The sequence below is a fragment of the Perca flavescens genome, chromosome 16, assembly GCF_004354835.1.
Source record: "Perca flavescens isolate YP-PL-M2 chromosome 16, PFLA_1.0, whole genome shotgun sequence".
NCBI classification, from domain to species: Eukaryota; Metazoa; Chordata; class Actinopteri; order Perciformes; family Percidae; genus Perca; species Perca flavescens.
Window position 1 is genome coordinate 6,745,265 of NC_041346.1, and position 24,554 is coordinate 6,769,818.

General features: G+C 41.1%; 2 protein-coding genes across 4 annotated transcripts in view; one reads left to right on the top strand and one right to left on the bottom strand.

Annotated features, from left to right (window-relative positions):
* The window catches only part of rab27b (RAB27B, member RAS oncogene family), a 77,742-nt gene extending 57,126 nt beyond the window's left edge, over positions 1-20,616 (bottom strand). The window contains exons 1-3 of one of the 3 annotated variants that reach the window (XM_028601448.1): positions 20,557-20,616; positions 15,575-15,632; positions 12,630-13,007 (exon numbers count right to left, since the gene is read on the bottom strand). The gene's annotated coding sequence lies outside the window, so the exon portion shown is untranslated. Of the gene's footprint in view, positions 1-12,629; positions 13,008-13,714; positions 13,821-15,574; positions 15,633-18,973; positions 19,013-20,556 lie in introns of those variants that run through there. The other 2 variants (XM_028601447.1, XM_028601449.1) reach the window with 2 other exon arrangements.
* Positions 20,617-20,934: 318 nt separating this feature from the next.
* Positions 20,935-23,099, top strand: LOC114570923 (E3 ubiquitin/ISG15 ligase TRIM25-like). Its single transcript, XM_028601561.1, has one exon. The coding sequence runs from the start codon at positions 21,205-21,207 to the stop codon at positions 22,870-22,872; it is 1,668 nt and encodes a 555-aa protein (XP_028457362.1). The 5' UTR covers positions 20,935-21,204; the 3' UTR covers positions 22,873-23,099.
* Positions 23,100-24,554: the final 1,455 nt, after the last annotated feature.

Consider the following 24,554-nt stretch of genomic DNA (forward strand, 5'->3'; position numbering starts at 1 on the left):
TACAAATATTACATATTGGACCTTTAAATGCATTTATTTGTGTGTTTCTGTTGCATTAGGGATGTTAAAGATCCCATGGCATGAACATGAACACCACTAGGGTCTATGTAAAAGAGACTTCAGATACAGTATTAGGGGACCACTAAGGTCTATGTAAAAGAGACTTCAGATACAGTATTAGGGGACCACTAAGGTCTATATAAAAGAGACTTCAGATACAGTATTAGGGGACCACTAAGGTCTATATAAAAAGAGACTTCAGATACAGTATTAGGGGACCACTAAGGTCTATATAAAAGCATCCAAAGAGCAGCATGTCATAGGACCTTTAACAATTAACCATTTAACCGATAACCGACAATAGGAATTTTAACTGATCAATACAATCAGTAAAACAGTTAAAACAATATTATTGAAACAATAATGGTTAAAGAAATTGAGGCTTTATTATCCATTTCTGAACTGCTAGTTAAGTTGTTGGTGCTAACTTTGCACTAGCAAGTTGCATTTTAAGTTCTTTTTTTTTTGTGGCTCTTTGCTGGATGGTGCCCACAGCGGAGATTTAGGAGCGATGCTCCTAGATCAGTGCTGTAATCGACTGTAAGGTTTGACTAGCTAGGTTTCATAAGAAAATCAGCAATGGTGCATCCAGTTAAAACACCAGCCAAACACTTTATTAACTTATTAATAGCCGACTTGAGCTGCAAAAGACGCTCTGGCCGCCCTGTCAAGGACGCTTGTCCAAAAGTACAGGGCAGCTTTTGGCGCTTTGGCCGCTCTGACGTGGCAGAACATTCACATCAAGCAAGGACGACCAGCATACGTACTTAAATAATAAAAACATCACGCACTTCACCAACTCACCCAGCTATTTTATCCCATGCCTCATTTTTTTTTGTTTTTGTAACTGGTCCTTATACGCAAACAAAGTCATATCGCGATTTATAGGGAACCCAGCAACAGCGATGATGAGCTTTTTCCTCCATTTTCTCAGAACTAATGTTTTACAGGAACGAAAGTTTACATCGTAGTATGTTCTGTGGAATCAGCCATCGCGAAGGACGTCTATATTCCGATTGGTTGCTGGTTTGCCGCTGAACGTCATAGATCATTACCATAAAGTTGACCAAACTTCAACTTTCTGATCGCTCAACACGCCCAAAAACGCTATGCCGACGGATTTTCCGCTTCTTGCAGCTGAGAGAAGCCGGCTTCCATTGAAAATGGATGACTTCCTGTAACTCTGAAGCTCAAGTCGGCGGCGGTGTGTACGTACAGTAACACTCCTCTACTCCTCTCCTCTCCCTTACTTCGCGGGGCACTGCGCCCCGCCCCTTTCTCCTACGCCGACCTGAGGGATACAATCAACACGGAAGTTAACATGACATGTGTTAGAGTGCGTTAAAAGACAGGAAAACAAAGCAAAATAAACCAAGCTGGGCAGAACAAACTACTGCCAACAACACGTTCTAAAGTAAGTGAAATAAATAAATGTCACTTTGCCCTTACTGAACTATATTAACTAATTACTGCACTTGTATGAATGTAATTATGCACTAGAACTTAACTTTGCTCCTTATTACCAACAGGTAGACTATGCATATTTATTACTGGGAATTTTCAGCAGGAGCAGAACACACACACTGCAGGACCGGGCGGTAATGTTAAAAAAAAAACACCAGGAGCAGGCAGGAGTGGGATTTAAAAGATCAGACATACACGCCGCAGACAAGAACAAGCGGTTCCAGGAAAGGGGCTGCATGTGTCCACGGCAATGCAAAGAACATTGTGGCTGCGCAACTGGTATAAGTCATTACCTGTCCTCTCGGCAGGACAATGTTGTTTGTCAGGGTCTTCCAAAATGCATAGGACTATTCAAATAGCCATTTTCTGCCACCTCAACATCTAACCAAGCCTCTGGTTAAGTTTAGCGGAAAAAAACGTGGTCAAACTAAATGTTGGTGGAAGACAGGATGTGAATGTGATCATTCTCCTGTGTCAGTGTCAGAGTCCTTCTTGACCCATCCATCCCCTACAACCTCCCACCAGGTTTTGAGGCGGGATGTCACATATATGTATATTTTCAAGGCAGAAAATTAAGCACATTTTTGAATGCCATTTGGCGGTGCTGGTCAAATACAAATCAAGATTCGGTTACTGTATTGCATATATTTCGCCTAAAATGTTGTCAGAAACACATTTGAGTGTACCGTTTAGTTGCAATTTGAGAAAGTTTGGGATCCGGACGCCATTTTCTTCATGCTCCAAAACGGACCAAGCAACGCCACCAACTTACTTGTGGAAATGTTGCGTCAACTTTGCTCAACAGTTGAATACCACGTGTTGAACTTGGTCTGAGTGGGTTATTCTGTGTATGAACGGTTGTCCTCCTAAGTCTTCCGTGTCATCCTAAGTGTCTCCCTCTCCCTCACCCCCTCTCCTGCTTATCCGGCTGTGAAGTATCCGAACTGACTGGCTAAGCTCAGCGAGACACTTGAGATCAAATTATTAACCTGAATGTGTCGGACCATCTCCAGTCTCACACCAAAGGACAAGCGCAACCGCTACAGGGAGCTGAAAACAACACACATGGTTCCATTAGTTTTCAGTTTGTGTGTTTATCATGTATCATATCAACTTCACAGTGTCAAAACTGCACAGTGCATTTAAACTTTAACCAATCTAAGTGAGTATTTCCGATATATCCATATAAAAAAAAAAGGAACAAATACTTGAATCTACGTATTGAACAGCCAAATCCGATTTGAATCGTAAGCGCTACTTAAAACGGATTGTTTTGTCTTCCAACCAAGAGCTGAAAACCAAAATATATTTAGTTCACGATCATTTCAGACATGTTTAAGCAGAATATGTTAAGGTGTAGTGCAGGGAAATATGATCCACCGGGAGCACGGTGGATTTTATTTTGAAAATTAACCAGCGCCTGTTCCCAGTTGAATTGCTCTCTCGCTCGCATAAGAAGCAGTAGGCTTCAAATACATTGGGAAGCAACTGGATTTTGCCCTAAATTCAGTTTTTCAAGCCAAGTATCGCTAAACTTGCACTTCCACATACTAAATATAAATAAAATCAGTGTTATGTCTTTGCTACTATCCAAAAGAGACTCGCGCCAATAACACGAAAGCTTATTGGCCGCAATTTAAGTTGCATGTTGGTCTCATTTGTAGTCGTAATACAGCGAATGATATTACTAGCGATAGAAAAAACTACAACCCCACGGAATCAAAAAATATAAAACATTCTAAAGCGCTGCAGGAGCATTTCATTAAGTATTAGAGGTAGCGTTACATGGACGTAGCCAAGCTAAGAGATCTTGTGGACGTAGCGAACTCACCCCTCGAAAACCTCAATAAATGTAAATTCAAACTTGTTAGAAGGGCTGGGCGATATGGAGAAAATCAAATATCACGATATTTTTTGACCAAATACCTCGATATCGATACCGCAACGATATTGTAGTGTTGACTATTGGTGCTTTCACAAAATAATTGCACAATGAGATTTTTGATAAATAATCACCAGAAATGTGGATATAATAACTAAGTGGGTAAAGGCAAATAATAGAACAGTTACAACAGTCTGGTAAGTTCAGAAAATGACATCACTTTACTGTAATTAGGGCTGGGCGATATGGAGAAAATCAGATATCACGATATTCTTGACCAAATACATTAATATCGATATTGCGGCGATATTCTAGGATTGACAATTTTATAAGTCTCACCGTAGTCAGACCAATGTCGTCAGACCGTCGTCCCCACCAACACTGGTAATACCACAAACTTGTTTTACCACTTTAGCCGCGCTCACACTTTCGAGCACAGCCGTATTCGCCATCAACATCCAACAACATCTGCAGCTGCAACACGGCACAAGCAGCAGACCGCCATGGAGAGGTACTCTGCATCAGCGCCTTACTAAACACTACAAGCAGCAGACCACCATGGAGAGGTACTCTGCATCAGCGCCTTACTAAACACTACAAGCAGCAGACCACCATGGAGAGGTACTCTGCATCAGCGCCTTACTAAACACTACAAGCAGCAGACCACCATGGAGAGGTACTCTGCATCAGCGCCTTACTAAACACTACAAGCAGCAGACCACCATGGAGAGGTACTCTGCATCAGCGCCTTACTAAACGCTACAAGCAGCAGACCACCATGGAGAGGTACTCTGCATCAGCGCCTTACTAAACGCTACAAGCAGCAGACCACCATGGAGAGGTACTCTGCATCAGCGCCTTACTAAACGCTACAAGCAGCAGACCGCCATGGAGAGGTACTCTGCATCAGCGCCTTACTAAACGCTACACGCAGCAGACCACCATGGAGAGGTACTCTGCATCAGCGCCTTACTAAACACTACAAAGAAATAACGAAGGTAGACATGCTGAGCACTGTCCAGAAGCCAGGTTACCAACCTAGCACTAAACCTGCAGAAAATAGTTCCTTCTCAGGTTTCTTATATTTAGCTAATACTTTGCACTATTTTATGACACTTTATTAAGCATTTCTTACTTATTCTTTAATTTTGCACCTTAATGTTAAGAGATAATTGTTAAGTGTTTATTGTGATTTTAGACCTGTTTACATTTTAATTATGAGTGTTTTCCATGGTTGTGTTGACATTTCTGCTTTTATAACTGAGGGGATTATAATCAGAGCAGGGTTAAGTTTAAAATAAAAATGTTTAAATTTAATATATTTTTCTCCTGGTCCTTATTTTAAATAGGTCATAAAAAATATCAATAATTATCGATATCGACCGATATGAAAAACTTATATCGTGATACAGTTTTCAACCATATCGCCCAGCCCTAATCTAAGATGACATCTAGTCTCATATCGTGATATCGATAGAATATCGATATATTGCCCAGCCCTAACTGTAATGCAGCTTTAAAAACCCGTAAAAGACAACACTTATGCCATATTACGATATCCAAACTCTAAGACGATATCTAGTCTCATATCACGATATCGATATATCGATATATTGCCCAGCTCTACTTGTTAGCAAACGATGTGCACATTCAGAAGACACAGAATCCGAAAAGCTTTATTGCCAAGTATGTTTACACACACCAGGGATGAGTCTTGGTATCGATGGTACAGGTCACATTAAAGCATTAAAGCAACATGCACAAACACACCGAGCAACACTAATCTCCAGTTTGTGTCCACCAGATGAATGTCCAAGATTCCCCTTTCCTTTAAGCTCTGTTTTAGTCACCTACTGCTGAGGGAAATACCTTTTAAGCTCCTAAATGCTCCACTATGTTCATCAGCTAGTCTCTAACTGTGTCTGTCTGCTGTTTGGTGCCAAGCAGGTAGTGTACAAGGGGGTTTATCACAGCTTTTTCTCTGAAAACGCTGATGAGAGAGTTAAGAAGGAACCTAAACTGAAACGTTGCAGCCATAAAACTCAAACAATGAATTTACACGCAATAAATCTCTGTAGAGCTGAGGGGAACTGCAGTATGGCAGAAGCACTGTCTCCAGTGAACTTGTTACAGTCTGGTTATTCCACTTCAACCGGCTACTGGGCTTTAACGCAACCAGATTACTGCTGACAAGCAACTTCTCTATCGCTAAAACTCAATTCGGGTGGCAACCAACCAGGAAAGCACACACACCATGCTTGGTCTTGGAGAGTGTTTACTGCAGTCAGGCGGCAATCTTATCTATGCATTAATCATCTTAGGAAGGCTGAATCCTGCTGTTTCTGGTCAATACACTGCAGGTGGGTGGCAGGAGGAAGGAGAGCAAGGCTGAGACGGAGAAAGACGGAGAGCAAAAAGAAAAGGCCATACTGTTTAGAGAGAGCCTTCCTAGCGTTAAAAAGGTCACAGAGAATCATAGCAGCAACACATCCAACCTGTATTCTCGCAGGCTGCCATTCCCCCTCGATAAACCTCAAAAGTACAACTAGATGTTCAAACATTACCATGGTAACTGCTGATGCACCTCATGAAAAACTAAATGACAATGGCATGAAAGGTCTACAGGCCCCGGAACATGTGCAAATAGTTTGACGGGAGGGAGGGACAGAGGTTGTTCAGAAGAAAAAACAAAACATCTATGCTACAAACACTTTTTTGCAGATTTTTTAAGGGGGTAAGTCTCTCTCCACAACCCGTAGCTCCTATGGCGCCATTTTGATGCTAACAAGCCATCACCTCCCGTTAGCATCCCATTGACTCCCATTCATTTTGGCGTCACTTTGACAGCGAATAACGTTACATCTGAAGCGTTTAAAGACTCTATTTGTCCGTTGTTTATTTCTAAAGAAACACGACAATGTATAAAAGGCTCCATTGCCTTGGATCTCACATTATGGCTCCGTAGTAGACGTTTTTGTAAAAATAGGCTAACGATTGTGTCGACTTACTGTCGCATAGTAGTAGGGCTGTGCAATTAATTGAAATTTATTCGTGATTATGATTTTGTTCTCAAAAACTATTATTTAGCTCATTACGTTTTGCAAGTAAACTCTTATTTTCTCTTGTGTTCTGAATGAAAAAAAGTTTAAATAGGAAAAGTATTAAGGCAAATTTCACAGATGTATGTGTTTTCTTACTGTTGATTTATTTAACTTTTTACATTGTTTTTTAAGTTCAATAATTGCAACATCTTTCCAGAAGTTAACGAGTAATCGTGTCAAATTATCGTGATTTCAATATTGACCAAAATAATCGGGATTATGTTTTTTTCCACAATCGAGCAGCACTACATAGTAGACAAATTACCGTACAGTACAAGAGAAGTTCACAGGCAGTTTCGACTTACACGAGCTGTTTAAGTTTCACCGGAAAAGTGCTTCTAATATCCTTCACTGGTCTCCATCCAGAGCAACAGGATCTCTTGGTCCAGTTTATATACTGTCTATGTTTTTTCAGACTTTTTTTTTTTTTTTTACCCTCGGCCGTTTCTGGGATGTACCAGGCTTTCATAACAATAATCGTATAATGTTTTACTATTCTACTTACTGTATGTCTTATTCTGGTTTCATTCATGTTTGGGATATGATAAAGAACGTAAGGTGGGTATTAATATCCCTGTATGATTCAAACATTATACCAGGTTTTTGATGGTCTGTGTCAGATACTCCGTGTCAGACTTTCACTTACGGATGTCCCAAACAGGTTTCATGACTAATACCCATTTTAATTCTACATACAGTACATACTGTAGGTGTTTTACAGCTAAATAAAAAAAAACAAAATGAAAAAATGCTGGAAAAAAAACAAAAACATATAATATATATATATATATATATATATATATATATATATTTTGTATATTGTCCTATGATAATACCTGAGAGAGAATGTGAGTGTGGCTCTTTGGCAGGATGCGATTTAGACAGACTACTCTTCAACGTCAGCATTAGCCAAAAGGTTTTCAACAAACAGCTGCGTTCACACGCCATCATTCACTGCTGCTCACTGTCGTATAATAGCTGAAACTGGCTATTTTATATTTTGTGACTCCACTGAATCCATCTGGATTTATTGCCAATATGTAATAGTAATTTTGAAAAAAAGCCTGGATTGATCCCAATTTCGAGGACATCAATTACTTTAATTCTAATTTTAGGGTAGTTCATTGTTAACACCAAGCGGCAACTACCGTGCCTGAAAGGTGAAGCCAATGTAGAAGTGGCTTAAAGCTTAACTCTCGCCAAAATGCAACCTCGTCTCGGCTAGCGACGTAGAAAGCCTGCAGATTTTGACCAGCTCGCCCAGAGACTGAAAGCAGGACACATTCAGAAACCCGTATCTCACTCAAAAAGGCGTGGATGGTTTTGTTTTTTTTCAAAGTTTGTATGCGTGTGGAAGCACCAGAGACACAAATTAACACCCCAAATCCCATAAAAAGGGATTTTTTCATAATATGGGCACTTTAAGGCACTTCCGCAATTGCAGCACTTTGCCGAACCGGATGCTTTGTCCATTAATATTAACAGTCTATGAGTTGAACGTCAAGGAAGTAGACTGTGTGAGCTGCAGGGTCACAAATTAAGCGGCAGCCAGTAGTTTCAATTAATAATATGATGGCAAGTGTCATCCTCCAGAGTGTCTCCCTGCCGATGTAAATGGACTAGTCGTAATGACTACTCAAAACACTTTTACGTAGTACAGGAACCATTCACCATTCACACACATTCATACACTGGTGGCCGAGGCTGCCGTACAAGGTGCCACCTGCCCCTCAGACAAACATTCACACACATTAACACACCGTACATATAACACGCAGCATCGGGAGCAACTTGGGGTTCAGTGTCTTGCCCAAGGACACTTCGACATGGGACTACAGGGCCAGGGATCGAACCCCTGACCGTCCGATTGCTCTACCACCCGAGCCACAGGCGGGGCAGCCCGTAACAGACATCTGTAACAGACTTTTACTTTAAAAGCTATCTAAAAACTATTACAGTGAAATAGTCTGAGGAGGAAAAACAACTCTTTTGCTCAACTGCTCAAGACTTCACAGGCATACACAACCTGTGACAAAGAGTAATGAGTGTATTGCTTGGCTTTAAACAAGACCAAAACCAAATTGGGGACCAGCGCACCAAGGGCCGGATGTGTTCTTCCATAATTAGCAGTTCATATTTACGACAAATCTGACAGGATATGAACGCAGCGTTAGCACTTGGACATGACAAATAAAAAAAGTGAAAAACACTTTTCAATGTATAAAATGTGCATCTCCATCCTGCAGCCACAACTCGCTTGCTTTTCATTCGTTTCTTTTGTTTATTAATACATGGTTTTTCATCAAATGAATAGCAATTTTGACAAAGTCTTCAGTGTATACTAATAACAGCAGAGATAACAACCCCACAAGCCACATGCAACGTGTAATTTCCAGTCCATCAGCGGGCAATCAACTTGGATGGATTGGATACTGGAGATGTGAAACAATATAGATGCCAGCAGGTCAAGGGACGGCGAGTGCATTACCAAACCAATAAAAGCTGCTTCCACTAATTACCCCTGCTCCTTTTTATCTTTGTTCACAAACTGATTTATGGGGCAACAACTACCCTATGATTCTGCCTAGGGGATGGAGAGAGATACTCATTACTGACACAATGGCAGAGCGTGGATCTCTCATTCAGGCGAACGCCTGCCTGAACAGTTTACAGTGAACAAGCCACGAGTGGGGCTTCACCAAGTACAAATACATTTTTCGGACATGCACAGATAAGGTGCGCTGACGGTACAAAATATGATATGGGTCCCTCACACCACACCAAAGCAGCCAGACTTTTCATGATGCCAAAATGTAAACAAATAGGTTACAGCAGTGATCTACAACAGGGGGTACCGACAGAGACAGAGACACTGTAGGAGGGGGGCGCCAAATTATTACTTTTTTGTACGTTTTTTTTTTCCCCAAAATGAATATACGTCTGAAAATATACATGAACATGAATCCGAAATATATGTTAAAAAAAAACAACAACAACGTCAACAACATTGATGATTCGCTTACTGGCCTTTAGGGAAGGTAGGTCATCAATTTTTCGTCAGTTTTCACCAGATTAGTTGAGCAGCGCAGAGCCGAGCCTATGATTACAGTATTTTTACCTCATGACTAAATTCATGATTAAAGCCTGACACCAGAAGAGGGGAACCGACCAGCTGAAGTTAGGGACCGTCTCAAAAGTGCATGCTAATAGGGTCAAGGGCCTTCTAATTTCTGTCAATAATTTCTCTTTTTTTTTTCCCCTTTCGAAAAAAGTTGCAGTAGTGCCCCGTGAGCTATATGTGGCCATATCATAGACATTTCAGACCAACTTTACATTTATCTGGGCCTCCTATCATTTTATACACAACCTTCTATTTTTAAAGAAAACCACGCAATTCTGACTTGTAATTTTTCACTAAACTCCGGTTCTATTTTCACTAATTAGGTTCCACCCGGACCATTGCCAGCTACTCCGCTTTTACTAAGACATGTTTTAGAGATGGTTTATCATCTCTCTAATAAAGGCTGAAAACTCTGTGAGTCCGTCTGGTTAACGGGTTGAATGTGGTGACGTGCATATGCAGAGAGACGTCACGCGCAGCGTGCTGTTGTACGGATGTAAACAGAATCCTCAATCTATGAAAGGAAGGAATCTAATGAAGAAAGAAAAGAAGAGAAGAAGGAACTATGTGTAATACTAGGGCTGTGTGTTGGCAAGAATCTGGCGATACGATACATATCACGATACATGGGGTCACGATTCAATATATTGCAATATATTTCGATACTGTGCGATATATTGGGATTTTTAAATTTAGTATAATTTTAGAAAAACTAAAAGACATGATGTTCATAAATGTCAAATAAGTTTACTTCAGGTAAAAAATTCAATACACAGAAAAATAAACTGCCAGTTTGGGATTGGGGTTCACAGGTTGTTAGTGAGCTAATGTTGATATGCTAAAGTAGCCAAAGTTCAACCATAGCTACGTTGTTAGCTTCTAGCAAAAAGTCAGGCACTGCTAGGGACTGTTAGGCACGGTTAGGCAAGGACACTAGTGGTGCGTCTCAGCATAGGCATCTAGCGGTAGGGGGGTTTAAACACAACATAAACGTGAACAACTGTCTTAACACAAATACTTTTGAACGTAAAAAAATAATAATAATAATTTTAAAAAAAATGTGATATTGTCTCTTTGAAAATGAATACAGTATTGCAAAATACAATATCGCGATACTCAAGTGTATACATTTTTTCTTACACCCCTATGTAATACCCCAAACTGTTCATTCCGTTTCATTTAGGAACCCATCCATCATAGTAAAAAGCTGATTGATTACGTGAAATTCACATTTAGGGCCTTGAAACATTGCACCCATATGTGACAGATGAACACGTTTCAAAACCATTGGCATACATCTGCTGCTATAACATGTTTCCATTCAGCCACAGGAGCATTAGTGAGCTCCAACACTGACGTTGGCTGATAGTAAGGTCTGGCTCACAGTTGGCGCTCCAGTAACATCCCAAAAGTATTGGACGGGGTTGAGGTCAGTCAAGTTCTTCCACACAAAACCGGGGAAACCATTTCTTAACACAGCTGGCTTCATGCACGGGAACGTCAACAAAAGGGTCAAACTCAAACTGTTGCCAGCAGTTGTCTTAAATATCAGTACACTGTACAGTAGCATTAAGAAGTCCCTTCATTGGAACTAAAGGGCCAAAACCAAACCATCACTAAACAGCCCCAGACCAGACCACGGCTGTCCACATACAGCACTTTTGACCTCCGAAATTCATTTCTACTTTTGTGACGCTTAACACCTCATTTCTTATAGACCCTTACGGATTTTATTCTCATACACTCTAACTAGACCGGTCATGATAAAAGAATTTGCTGGGCGATAAATTGTCCCAGAAATTATTGCGATAAACGATAATATTGTCGTTCTGACACCATATTCATCCAATATAATGATAATAGCATAATAATGCAGGTACACCTTTTCAAAGATCCATAAACTTCGTAGCCTAACTTGTGCAACTTTGTACACATTTGTTACTTAGACCTAAAAATATAGGCTATATAATAGCCTATTTCGGATTATGGCATAGCTTTCTCCCCAACCAATTAGGCTAATAAAGTAATGATTAAAAAAAACACAAATGCTTAATCAAGGGCACGGCCCGGCCCGAGGATAGTGTCGGGAAATATTGGGTCAAGTTCAGGCTCGGGCTTGGGCAGAGAATCTAAACTAACGCAAATTCTTGCTAAACAGCGGTGGAATGGAACTAAGTATACTCAAAGCAATGGTGGAATGGAACTAAATATATTTACTCATGTTCTGTAAGCTTCTTAGGTACAAATTTGAGGTACTTTGCTGTAGTCTTTTCTTTTCATGCCACTTTCTACTTCTTCAAAAGGGAAATATTGTACTTTTTACTGCACTACATTAATCTGACGGCTTTAGATACTAGTTACTTTACAAAGTAAGTACAATGTTTTTTTTTCCGGTTTCTAAAATGTGAGGATTTTTGTTGTTGCATTGAGCGGTTTTACTTTTGATAGCCTACTTTAAGCACATTTTCCTGATGATGCTCAGCTACATACTTTTATTTTAAGTAACATTTCAATGCAGGCCTTTTAATTGTAACAACAGTATGTTTACAGTGTGGTATTAGTAGGCCTACTTTTACTTAGCAGTAGCCCAAAGGATCTGGTTCTAAATCCTTCTTCCACCACTGTTGCTTGAATTAGCATGTCTCACATACACACACACACACACACAACCAACACATGGCAGGTCACTCACGCGCGCGCACACGCGCACACGCGCACACACACACACACACACACACACACACACACACACACACACACACACACACATTTGCCTAGACAGCACAGTCCTGATAACGGACCGTGGGTTAGGAGGCTGCAGACACTCTGCTCCTCAGCAGATCTTCCAGCAGCCCTGCGCCGGGCTATGACTCATACCGCCTGCCGTCTACTGATGGAAAAACGACAAGTAATACCGAAACGCACCAATAAACAACAAGCCCAAAACGAGCCCGAAGGATGTTCCGGGAACATTCCTTTCTCTTCCTCCTTTGACACTTACCTTTCTTTGACGTTATCGAAACAAACTCAGACCCTGCTCGCAGGTGTGTGCTGCTGCTGCTGTTGCTGCTGCTGCTGCTTGGCCAGTTGGTCTCCTCCTCCTCCGAGACGTCGCATCTCTCCCACAGTTCTGAAGGAGAGGGGAAACCCGCCACAGACCACCGAGACTTGGCCGGAGCTCGACGTGACGGCCCGGTGAAGTGTTCAGTGGAGCGCCGCCTGAGAAGTGCTCGAGAGTTCCTCTGAGATTGCAACGAGTCTGATGGATGTCGCTCGGCTTCCTCGAGGGGTGGAGGGTTGACGCTCTTGCAGCATTCAGGGACTCCTCGGAAACTCGGATTTCTCGGCTACGCTATGTGCTTCTGATGATTTAATGCTGCTGTTAAAGTAACGTTAAAAGAGTGTTATTCACAAGCACAAATGTTCCCGCCATGAATGTTCAATCGTTATGGGCTATGTGCCATACAAAAGTCAGTCTTTTATTTCTGATTAATTTTACTGGCGAATCAGATTTTCATTTACAATTGAACATGTAACTAATAAACCTATTTCTTGCTGGACTCAGACGACTGACCAACCAGGTAAAATATGCTTGTCTACAATCCAAAAAAAGAACAACAGAGTAGGCTAATTCATGCACTCTACGTATATGCAACTTTGTACAATAATAACTTTATTTCCAATATTTGGAAAGTAGGTTACCCCACAAATATGTTTCTTCAAAATTGGATTCATTAAAACTTTTTTTTAATTTAAACTACATTTAAAAACAATTGTGTTTCTTGACATTTTGTGTACTGTCAATGCTGTATATTTTAATTTTAATGGATTTGATCTGATTCATTTGAATCCTAATTAAAGCCAAATGTATTAATAAATGTCGGCTACACTATAGGGCTACAGTCTACTCTAGTAATAGGCTACTCATTTTTCTTTCTCTTTGGTTCATGAAATTAAAACTATAGGCTACTTTTATTGCTAACAGTGTGAACAGAAGAGCTGTTATACATTATACCGGAATTTAATTTGACGTTGTTCTGGGCCTTTTTTTTGTAAAAGTAAAAGAATAAAAACTACGTAGCCTACCCCCATGTCGAATGTCCGATGTCTTTTTTCTCGGGTTGTTTGTTCAAAAATAAAACACCAACAATCTGTCATAAAATGTAAATGAATGCCATAACCGATGCTTGGCCCTGTGTGATCTTGTTTGCAGCATAACCGCCATCACTTGCAAGTGTAGACTTTTCAAAACTCGTGGAAATCATTGTCCTCTTTAAGTGCACTCACTGATTTTTTTTATATTGGTTGATTATTAAGAAAATTCACACTTTTTTACCAAATTAGAAGTCACCACACATACGAAATGTAAAGCTGATCATTCCTGCAGCATTTGAAGGCAGCATCGTGTGTGCAACCGTGTAACCTGAAAAGACGTGAGCCAACAGGGTCCTAGCGCCGACCAATTACTTGCTCATTCACAGTGGCCTAAATGTTCAACAGGTGGAAACACAAACAATACTGATACTGTACATGACTAAATAAAAGATAAGAATTGAAAAAAAAGGTTTTTTTGGGATGTTGAAGCAGAGAATAAAAAAAAAATGGGATGCTTTTTTGTGGTTTGCAGTAAATTACAGTATATTTTTTTTCAGCTAATCTATATATTAAAAACACAGATATTAAATTTTTTTCTAATTCTAATTCACAGAAAAATAAAGTCAAGGCGGTGAATGAGATGTTCAAATATGCAGATGCGTGCTGAAATGGATCCAGTAGCCTGTGCATTATGAAAAGATGAATAAAAACCTTGTCTTCATATTGTCATGAAATAAAAAAATGTCTGCCCAACAAAAAAAAAAAAAAAAAAAAAGTTTGTTAACAATGAAGAAAGATGAATAAAATCTGATTTGTGCAACACGATGCCAAGGTCAATCTCCAAGGACCCATATAGTGGAAAAAGGTTGCTAGGAAACAGCTTCATTTCCTGTCACTGCTTGATATTTGCCAACACTGGAACAGGAAATAATCTCGGACCCATTTTGACAGGTTACATTTTTTTTAAAGCACACTGATGAGCAAACCAGGCACATTTTTGAGTAATAAATTATCTCTCGTTAATTTGTGTAAAAAGGTCAAATGTTCTACTCATCAGTAGCTGACTCATTAACTCAACATTTACTGTACACTTACTCCAAAACCTGCAGTGTCCTTGGGCTTCCCTTAATTTAAAGTGCTCATTTTATGCTTTTTGGCTTTTTCCCTTTCCTTTTTTGTGTTATATATCTTTTTTGTGCATGTTATAGGTTTACAAAGTGAAAAATTTTAATTATTAAATTAATCACCAACTATTTTAATGACCGATTAATCGGTTTGATTCGCTGATTCCAGCTTAAATGTGAATATTTTCTAGTTTCTTCACTCCTGAGTGATGGTAAACTGAATATCTTTGAGTTGTGGACAAAACATGACATTTGAGGACTTTGGGAAAACACTGATCAACATTTTTCGACATTTTTTTAGACCAAACAACTAATCGAGAACATAATCGACAGATTAATCGACTATGACAATAACCATTTGTTGCAGTCCTAATAGACTGTTTGATTTCACAAATGTCTAATAGTTTTCATTTCAAACCATACTTAATAATACTAAGTGTTACTGGCAGCATCTTAGTCGTCATGGATACCAAGCGCCTCTGCAAACATGTGAGCTGCCAAAGCAAATGCTCTATCAACTATTGCATACTGAATACACGTACACACATCTTTCTAGCAAACTAATTGTGACTATTAGTTGGCACGGTGTTGGTCTGTGCTGTACGTGTGTGTGTGTGTGTGTGTGTGTGTGTGTGTGTGTGTGTGTGTGTGTGTGTGTGTGTGTGTGTGTGTGTGTGTGTGTGTGTGTGTGTGTGTGTGTGATGTAGGCATGCTTGAGTGAACTCACATTTGATCATGTATGTAATGTCAAGCCACGTTCGGGATCAAAGTTTTACCACCACAACCTGTTGCCATGGAGACATGAAAGTGGTTACAGTGTGTCATCTTTCTCGAGTCTAATTATTCAGGAAACACAGAGACTCTGTCGTGTTAAATCAAAATCCAAACGATACTGAACAAAAGAAAAAACTGGAGAAACTGCAAATGTGGATTTGCATTTTGTAAACAATAAGGTTACAACGTCTGTCACGGAACCTGAATGTGACATCCAGCTTCACCCCACAATGTATTTTTTTTTTCGGAAAGATGGTTTTGCCGTCCTTCCTACGGGATTTCGCAAAAGTTTAATTCATCAGCTCCGTTGCTCTGATTGGTTGTAGGTCTATCCAATTGAGTGCAGAGGCATTTTCTTACGTGGTTCGGTTGAAACACGCCCCATAATCACAGCCCAGTGGAGCAGCATCAGACTCCGATTCTGACTAGAATCGGAGTATGATGACGTCAAGCTAAAAAATACCTTTTGTCTTAATATATCCTACATACTTTGGGCTAACTAACCTCGCATTGCCCGACCTATCTCCGCAGCGCTGTGGAGTAAGGTCTGGCAACACCACGCATGCATTCATTTGATCAGGATATATCCTTTAACGCTCACTTAAAACAAACCTCAAGAACAACCTTTTTCCACCTTCGTAACATTGCCAAAATTAAGAACATCCTGTCTCAAAACGATGCTGAAAAACTAGTCCATGCATTTGTTACTTCCAGGCTGGACTACTGTAATTCCCTACTGTCCCTTAAGACTCTCCAGCTGATCCAGAATGCTGCAGCGCGTGTTCTGACGAGAACTAAGAGAAGAGATCATATTTCTCCTGTATTAGCTTCCCTGCATTGGCTTCCTGTAAAATCCAGGATTGAATTTAAAATCCTTCTCCTGACCTACAAAGCTCTAAATGGTCTAGCACCATCATATCTAGAAGAGCTCTTAGTACCTTATTGTCCCACTAGAGCACTACGCTCCGAGCATTTAGAGCTACTAGTGGTTCCTAGAGTCTCTAAAAGTAGACTGGGAGCCAGAGCCTTCAGCTACCAGGCTCCTTTCCTGTGGAACCAGCTCCCAGTCTGGGTTCGGGGGGCAGACAGTGTCACCACATTTGAGAATAAACTGAAAACCCTCCTCTTTGAGAAAGCTTATAGTTAGGGAGTGAGGAGATGCAGAAATGCTTTTTAATAACCTAGCTCTGGGGAGTTTACTCCCCGTAGTCCTTCTGTTTTTTCTTTTTCCCAGCATTTTTCCTTGGACTAGGATGGCACCAAGATCTTGGTTGCAGCTGTCGCCGTGGTCCTGCTTCACTACACCCCGCTACGCTCTGCGGTGTCCTGCTGAACCCTGCTGAACCCTGCTGCATCCTGCTACGTCCAGATATGCTCTGCTCTGCCACGCTACATCCTGTAACGCCCTGCAGTGCCCTGCTATGACACAAACTACTACGACTATCATTTTTAGTCAATGTTCCCTTATCATTATTGTGACTGTTATTGCCAATGATCATCACACCCCCAACCGGCACCGTCAGACACCGCCTACCAAGAGCCTGGGTCTACCGAGGTTTCTTCCTAAAAGGGAGTTTTTCCTCGCCACTGTCGCACCGTCGCACTATGCTTGCTCTTGGGGGAATTACTAGAATTGTTTTGACTTTATAAATTATGGAGTGCGGTCTAGACCTACTCTATCTGTAAAGTGTCTAGAGATAACTCTTGTTATGATTTGATACTATCAATAAAATTGAATTGAACTGAATTGAAAACTTGCCATTTTCAGCGTGTAGCTTGCTCGCTCCAAGGTTGTTGTTGTTTCCCAAAGCCGTAGCGAGTGCAGTGGAATAACATGTAGTAAAGTCATAAGTTGAACCCATCCTATTATTCCCAACTAGGCTTGAATGCAGGTAAAGGGACAGGCTCAAGTAAGACAGGCAAAAATAATGAGATTTCACAGATTCCACTTTCTCACTCCTTATGAATTAACGCACATAGAAATAGTAATATTACTATTTAGATTTGCATTAAGTGATTTTAGGGGAGGCATTCCCCAAATAAGTTAATCAGTCAGCATTGGTGACCTTATGCTCCATTTACCAAGTTAACAAAATAAAACGTTTTAGATAGTGAATACATGGATTCCCAGTAGCTGAGCCCTGCTTCATTGTTAGCTGTAGATGTAGATGATGGAATATCAATAGTGTAACTCTAATGTAATGTTAGTTAGTTGATTACTGTGCTGTGCACTATGGGAATACAATAGTCTGTTAAGGTAAATGAGCAATGGAATTAAGCAAACAGGTCAACAACAAGACACATAACAGAAAGGAAGAAACTGAGCTGCAAAGATGAGCTAAGCAAACTGAGGGAATCAAACCGGCGAGGACTAAAACTGGTGACCCTGAATGGACATCAAGCCAAGGGGGACGCCTGGTGGTGAAACACAGACATGAGAATGTGAAATAGCCTGTAAATAGCCCTAACATTTAAACCAACTGGCTGACAGGCTGCAAGGAAGATGCTTTTCATACATTAAAACAGACACAAACAAAGTGGGATGAGGTGCTCTCTGATTGGTCAATCGGTATCCACTGTAACAGTCCCTGCGCTCTAATAAGTGAATCATTCACTAAAGCAATGGCAACACAGACACATTTTTAATGGACAATGAGGTTAATGAGGTTAACTGCATTTTGTTTACAACCCATTGAGTTATCTATATTGCACCACTTACACTAACTTAACATTTCTTCTGTACGCATGTCAAGTTAATAAAAGATGAGTGTGTGGAACACATTTCATGAATTTGGGTCAGCACTGAAGGCTGACATGAAAAGGTTCTGAGTGGGGTGATGAAGCAATCGAGGAAACTTGAACGGAGTCCTTGCTCCAAACAGCAAGGGCATAAATCTGATCTAACAGTAGGGGGGGGACAATAAACATAAAATTTCTGAAGAGCAATTTTTGAAGGGGACACAAATAATACAGCCACAATTATACTCGTAGAAGTCATGCGTACACAGAAGAAAGCCTTAATACTATCATTAGTGTAGCATGGAGACTGTACCATTATCCTTCTTTTCAGTGTTTCTCGTGATTCAATAAAAAAAGCTGACTAAATTGACCGAAATATTCTTCTTTAAAATCATGTATTTATTTTTAAGTTGTTTATAATCAAGCCACAAAAATACCTTAAAACATAATGGCTTATTTTGAAAAAGTGTACCCTTATAAAAGAAATACAATACTTTTGTACACTTGTTAAATTAGCTGATCATAATGTAAATTAGTGAGCCACTGGTAAAGCTCATCTGCTAACCCTGACAGCCACACACCTCCAAAAATATGAACTAAGCTCAACACGTACCTGAGACTCTCCACCTGACTGTCCCTGGTCTCCCTGAGACTCTCCACCTGACTGTCCCTGGTCTCCCTGAGACTCTCCACCTGACTGTCCCTGGTCTCCCTGAGACTCTCCACCTGACTGTCCCTGGTCTCCCTGTTCCTCAGTTCTTTCTGTCTCCTTTGCCTGTGACATAGACGTTAGTATTTCCATAAGCACCCATTCTTATAAAGATGTTACCAAATTGTCTTGATATGAGGACTTATTGTACCTACTCAGCGTTTTGGTGTAGGCTACTGAAAAAGGATCTTATGTCTGTTATTCTTTTCTCTGTCATTTTATCTAGACAACAACAACACAAATCTTTAGCTAATGTCAGATGTGTGAATATGAGTTAGGTTCAAAGATTCACCACGCAGTCATATTATAATAATAAAATGATCTTGCGTCCTCCACATAAATATTAGGTTATGTCTGGGACAGAGGATACATACTTAACTGATCAGCCACTTAATTTCATATTGAGCAAAAAACTGTAGATCTCCAAAATTAACCCTAATATAAGTTCACACACACAACGTAAGGCTTATCGCCGTGGTAACGTTAGTTGTAGTGGGTGCATTTCTATCCAACAAGCTAGGTAACGTTACACTATATTACACTAACATAGCGAACTTTTTTGTCATGACTAATTCATTTATTACCCAGCATCATTTCTATATGAGAAAAGCAAAACTTAATCTGATGTTTAAAGCCCATGTTGCAGGTTAACCACCACTGTTGATTAATAGGTACATATAGCACTTAATATATGTATATCATTGTTAAAAATGTCTCCAAATAGTGTTAAAGGCCGGTTTTTGTCATTTTTGGTGTTAGTGTTCCCCCGATTGCCGAAGTTGCTGGCTGGCTACGCAACGTTAGCGTCCCGCTAGCATACGTACAGGCTAACTATAGCCAGTTAGCTTTGTGTGTAATGTTAAAAAAAAAAAACACATATTTCGTAGGAGCGAAGCTTAATATTTCATTCAATAAAAGTATGATACAAAAGGAGCACTAACGCCACATGTCTTGTGTTGACAACGTGGACGCAGCTCCGAAGGCAGTTGTAATACCGGTAATTAACTAGCAGTCTAAGCTAACGCTGTTGCGCTAACGTTAGGAAACGTCGGCGTAGCGTTAGCTAGCGATAGCTGTTTAAACTTGTGAAAAGCCGAACAGCATCCCCGTCCAAGCTGCCTTTCACTTCCCCCCCAATATTATTATACACATAATAAAGACACATTAACTCGGTCGAGACCAAAAGCCATATTTTGCCAGATCAGTAGCAGAAACCGTGACCGGGACAGTGAACCGAGATGGGGCTTTCGCCTGTCGTCTCCCCAACGTGACGTCATGCAATGCATTGTGGGGGAAAGACAAACCGCTGTAAAATAGTACCTACTTTTTCGTGTTATATTCTGTTTTGTGATACCTAACAACATCAAATACATGAATAACAGTTTAAATGTTTATTACCAACAAGCAATTACCACAAATTCGTTGGAAAATTAAACTTGCAACATGGGCTTTAATGTGAATAAGACAGCTTTGAATCGTCTACTTACTACATTCCTGTCACTACCGATGTGACTGTCACCGTGAGTGTAGCGCAGATCCTAAAGCATGCAGTGGACCAAACCACTCTGAGGCAAGGGAGGGGGGACTCAAAATGTTTCTAAACTTAAAAAGCACTTTTGGGGTTTGTATTGTTTTACTGCTTACACAGATATTTAAGTGTACATCATTATGGTATTTACAATACTCAGCATTGTTTTAATGATATTTCTAGGGGGTGACAACCCTTAGATGGGGGGGTCGTGACCCCCCCCCGACCCCCCTGGGATTTACGCCCTTGCCAAACAGACCAAAGTGTTGAGAGGATTGAGTCAACAAACTCCTCATCCTGGGGTTAGTTTTAACGGCCCCTCTTCCTGGAATGAGTCAGAGTGTACTAACCCCTCCCTCCTCTTCCTGCTGTCCAGTACAGCCAGTCCCATTTAGTCCAGATACGTCCTGCTTCCTGCCTCTTTCGCAGATCTACCAGTGTACAGATGAGTGTAGACCACATGTTGTAAAGGGAATCCCCATTCACTGCAGATCAGCAAGCAAACATGAAGAAAGGGAACTACAGCAAGCGTTTGGATCAGTTCTCGGTTTTCGTCTTGGATGAGAAAGTGAAACTATTTCACATTCACCGTCTCTTCGAAGGGTAAATGGCACAGCAACAAACCGTAATGGATCGGAAAAAACTCTGCTGTGCGATCTGTCTGGATCTACTGAAGGATCCAGTGACTATTCCCTGTGGACACAGCTACTGTATGAGCTGTATTAAAAGCCACTGGGATGAAGAGGATCAGAAGAAAGCGTACAGCTGTCCTCAGTGCAGACAGACCTTTGAACCGAGGCCTGCCCTGGTGAAAAACACCATGTTGGCAGATTTAGTGGAGGAACTGAAGAAGACAGGACTCCAACCGGCTCCGGCTGATCACTGCTATGCCGGACCTGAAGATGTGGCCTGTGATTTCTGCACTGGGAGAAAGCTGAAAGCTCTCAAGTCCTGTCTGCAGTGTCTGGTCTCTTACTGTGAGCAGCACCTCCAGCCTCACTACGAATCCCCTGCCTTTGGAAAACACAAGCTGGTTGACCCCTCCCAGAAACTCCAGGAGAACGTCTGCACTCGTCACAACGAGGTGATGAAGATTTTCTGCCGCACTGATCAGCAATGTATATGTATTCACTGCTCCTTGGATGATCATAAAGGCCACGACACAGTCCTGGCTTCAACAGAAAGGACCAAGAAGCAGGGAGAGCTCGGGGCGAGTCGGCAAAAGATCCAGCAGAGAATCCAGACCCGAGAGAAAGAGGTGAAGCTGCTTCGGCAGGAGGAGGAGGCTATCGACCACTCCGCTGATGAAGCTGTGGAGGACAGCGAGAAGATCTTCACAGATCTCGTCTGTCTGATTGAGAAAAGAAGCGCAGATGTGAAGCAGCAGATCAGAGGTCGTCAGAAAACTAAAGTGAGTCGAGTCAAAGAGCTTCAGGACAAGCTGCAGCAGGAGATCACCCAACTGAGGAGGAACGACGCTGAGCTGGAGCAGCTCTCACACAGAAAGGACCACGCCGAGTTTCTACAGAAGTACCCCGCGCTGTCGTGTCTTAGGAAAACTACAGACTCGCCCAGCATTAACTGCCCTATGCAATACTTTGAGGATGTGACGGCAGCTGTGTCGGAAGTCAGAGATAAACTACAGGACATTCTGAGCGACGTGTGGACCAAGATATCCGAGCCTGAAGTGGATGTTTTGCTGCCACGGGCAGAGCCGAAAACCCGAGCTGAATTCTTACGATGTTCACATCAGACCAGACTGGATCCAAACACAGCGAACACGCGGTTGTTGTTATCCGAAGGGGACACAAAAGCAACAGTGACGATTGGAAAACAGGTGTATACTAGTCATCCAGACAGATTTACTGACATGTTTCAAGTTCTGAGTAGAGAGAGTCTGAGCGCACGTCACTACTGGGAGGTGGAGAGGAGCGGATATGAGGTTTCAGTAGCAGTCGCATACAGGGATATCAGCAGGACAGGGTACAAAAGTGGTTTTGGAAACGATGACAAGTGTTGGGCGTTAGAGTGTTTCAACAACAGGTATGAGTTCAGACACAACAGTGTTACCACTATTATCTCAGGCCCTCAGTCTTCCAGAGTGGGAGTGTACCTGGATCACAGGGGAGGTGTTCTATCCTTTTACTGCGTCTCTAAAACCATGACTCTCCTCCACAGAGTCCAGACCACATTCACTCAGCCTCTCTATCCAGCACTGGGAGTTTTTGCTACATATAGAAATGGTTCTGCTGCTACGTTCTCTAAACTTGAGTAGATAGAAGTTAGGAGGCAGCAGTGATGGAGTATTTGAGTCCTGGACTTGAGTCTGACTCGAGTTGCTATTCTCTGGACTTGTGACTCGACTTGAACTGATGACTTGGACTCCAGGAAGACTAGCTGGTCGTCTAGGTGTCAGCTATTGGGGATCCTTATGATAAACTTAAAGGTGCCCTGCCACACGTATTTCATTACTTTGTGGTAATGTCTGAAGTTCTACCATGGACTCTGTAACATTTTTTTGTGGAAAAAAATGCCTTGGTTACCTTGTTTCAAGCCATTCTAGCGTGGTATAGAAAGCCTGCAGGAAGATTTGTGCCAGTTCTCATTAATATTCAACGAGCTAAGCTGCTTGACTCTGATTGGCTATCAGCATCCTTGGGCGAGCTCAGAATAGCAATGAACTCAGGCAACACCACGTCAGAATGACCAGCTTTTGTAATTGGCCTGATTTCTCTGCTTATTTCTTTTCAGTGGCTAGAGCTGACAGAGGAGGTAGTAGTTCATTTTCACATTCACGACCACATAGTCGAAAAAACGAGTGCCGTGCAAATGAGTCTGAGATTCCCATACTGTTTATGGAGATTCCACGTTGCACGGCGTTCGACTAATCATGACTGGTTTCCAAGATGGCTCCTGCAAGTAAACATGAACGCGACTGTCTTTATAATCTATCTTTTTAATAAACTATCTGTACACTTAAAATGTTGTCAATGCTTCGGTTCACATTTAGGGACCCTCATTATGCTAACGTTATGGTGTGGTGATATTTCGAGCCTTTTTAGTGGTATTAAATAACGATTTAATTTGAGTGTCCCCATGCACCAAATACTAGCATTGTAAGCTAACCAGCGGTCCGCGGTAGCCTCGTCAAAGCTCCAAACTCATTCGATTAGCATGAAAACATGTCCCAGAGAGCGACAGAGTAGGTACACATCAGTTAATAAACCCTAGGTTCGTTTTGCGCCGGATTTGTCCTTTAAAATTGTGAGTTAAATGTTTTTTGTATTAAAGTGGCTATATGTAACTTTCAGTTTGTGTTGATTCTAGCGGCCCCTTTGGACAAAAGCGGTAATTTTTTTACCACACCTGCTGTCGTAAACAGATATAAAACAATGGTCGTAAAGGTCTTGTCTTTATGGTGCTGTATTGCCCACTGTAGATTACTGAGTGAGCGTTACCGGGAGGTCATATAGTTGCGATGAATGTTTTGCTCAGACAGAAAATCATTCATTTACAATAAGAGAATATGTTTTAGAGGTATCGTTGCATTTCCAGTGTAACTTAGTCTACTTTGAATGTCTCAATGATTTATATAGCGTATTTTATGAAACCCAAGGACAATTTACACAACTAGAGGGGGACAAGGTAGAAGGAAATAGTAAGTCAACACAAACACGGACTAAAAGGAATAAAACGTCCACGCTAAATGGAAGGGGGATGTAATTTAATTTGGCTACTGATGTATAACCAGATTCTAAAATTATTTTATGATTGAAATAGACATTTTACATATCTGAGGGCCAATTCGGGGACGTTTTTGGAATCATTTACAATCCCGTAATTGTCTCCATCTGTTGAAAACCTGACCGAAGTTGACTCGGTTTCGCCCGTTGTCTTTCCCTTTTAGCTTCTAGTTGTTCTTCGTTTATTTCCTTTTTTCATATGATGGCCCTGCTC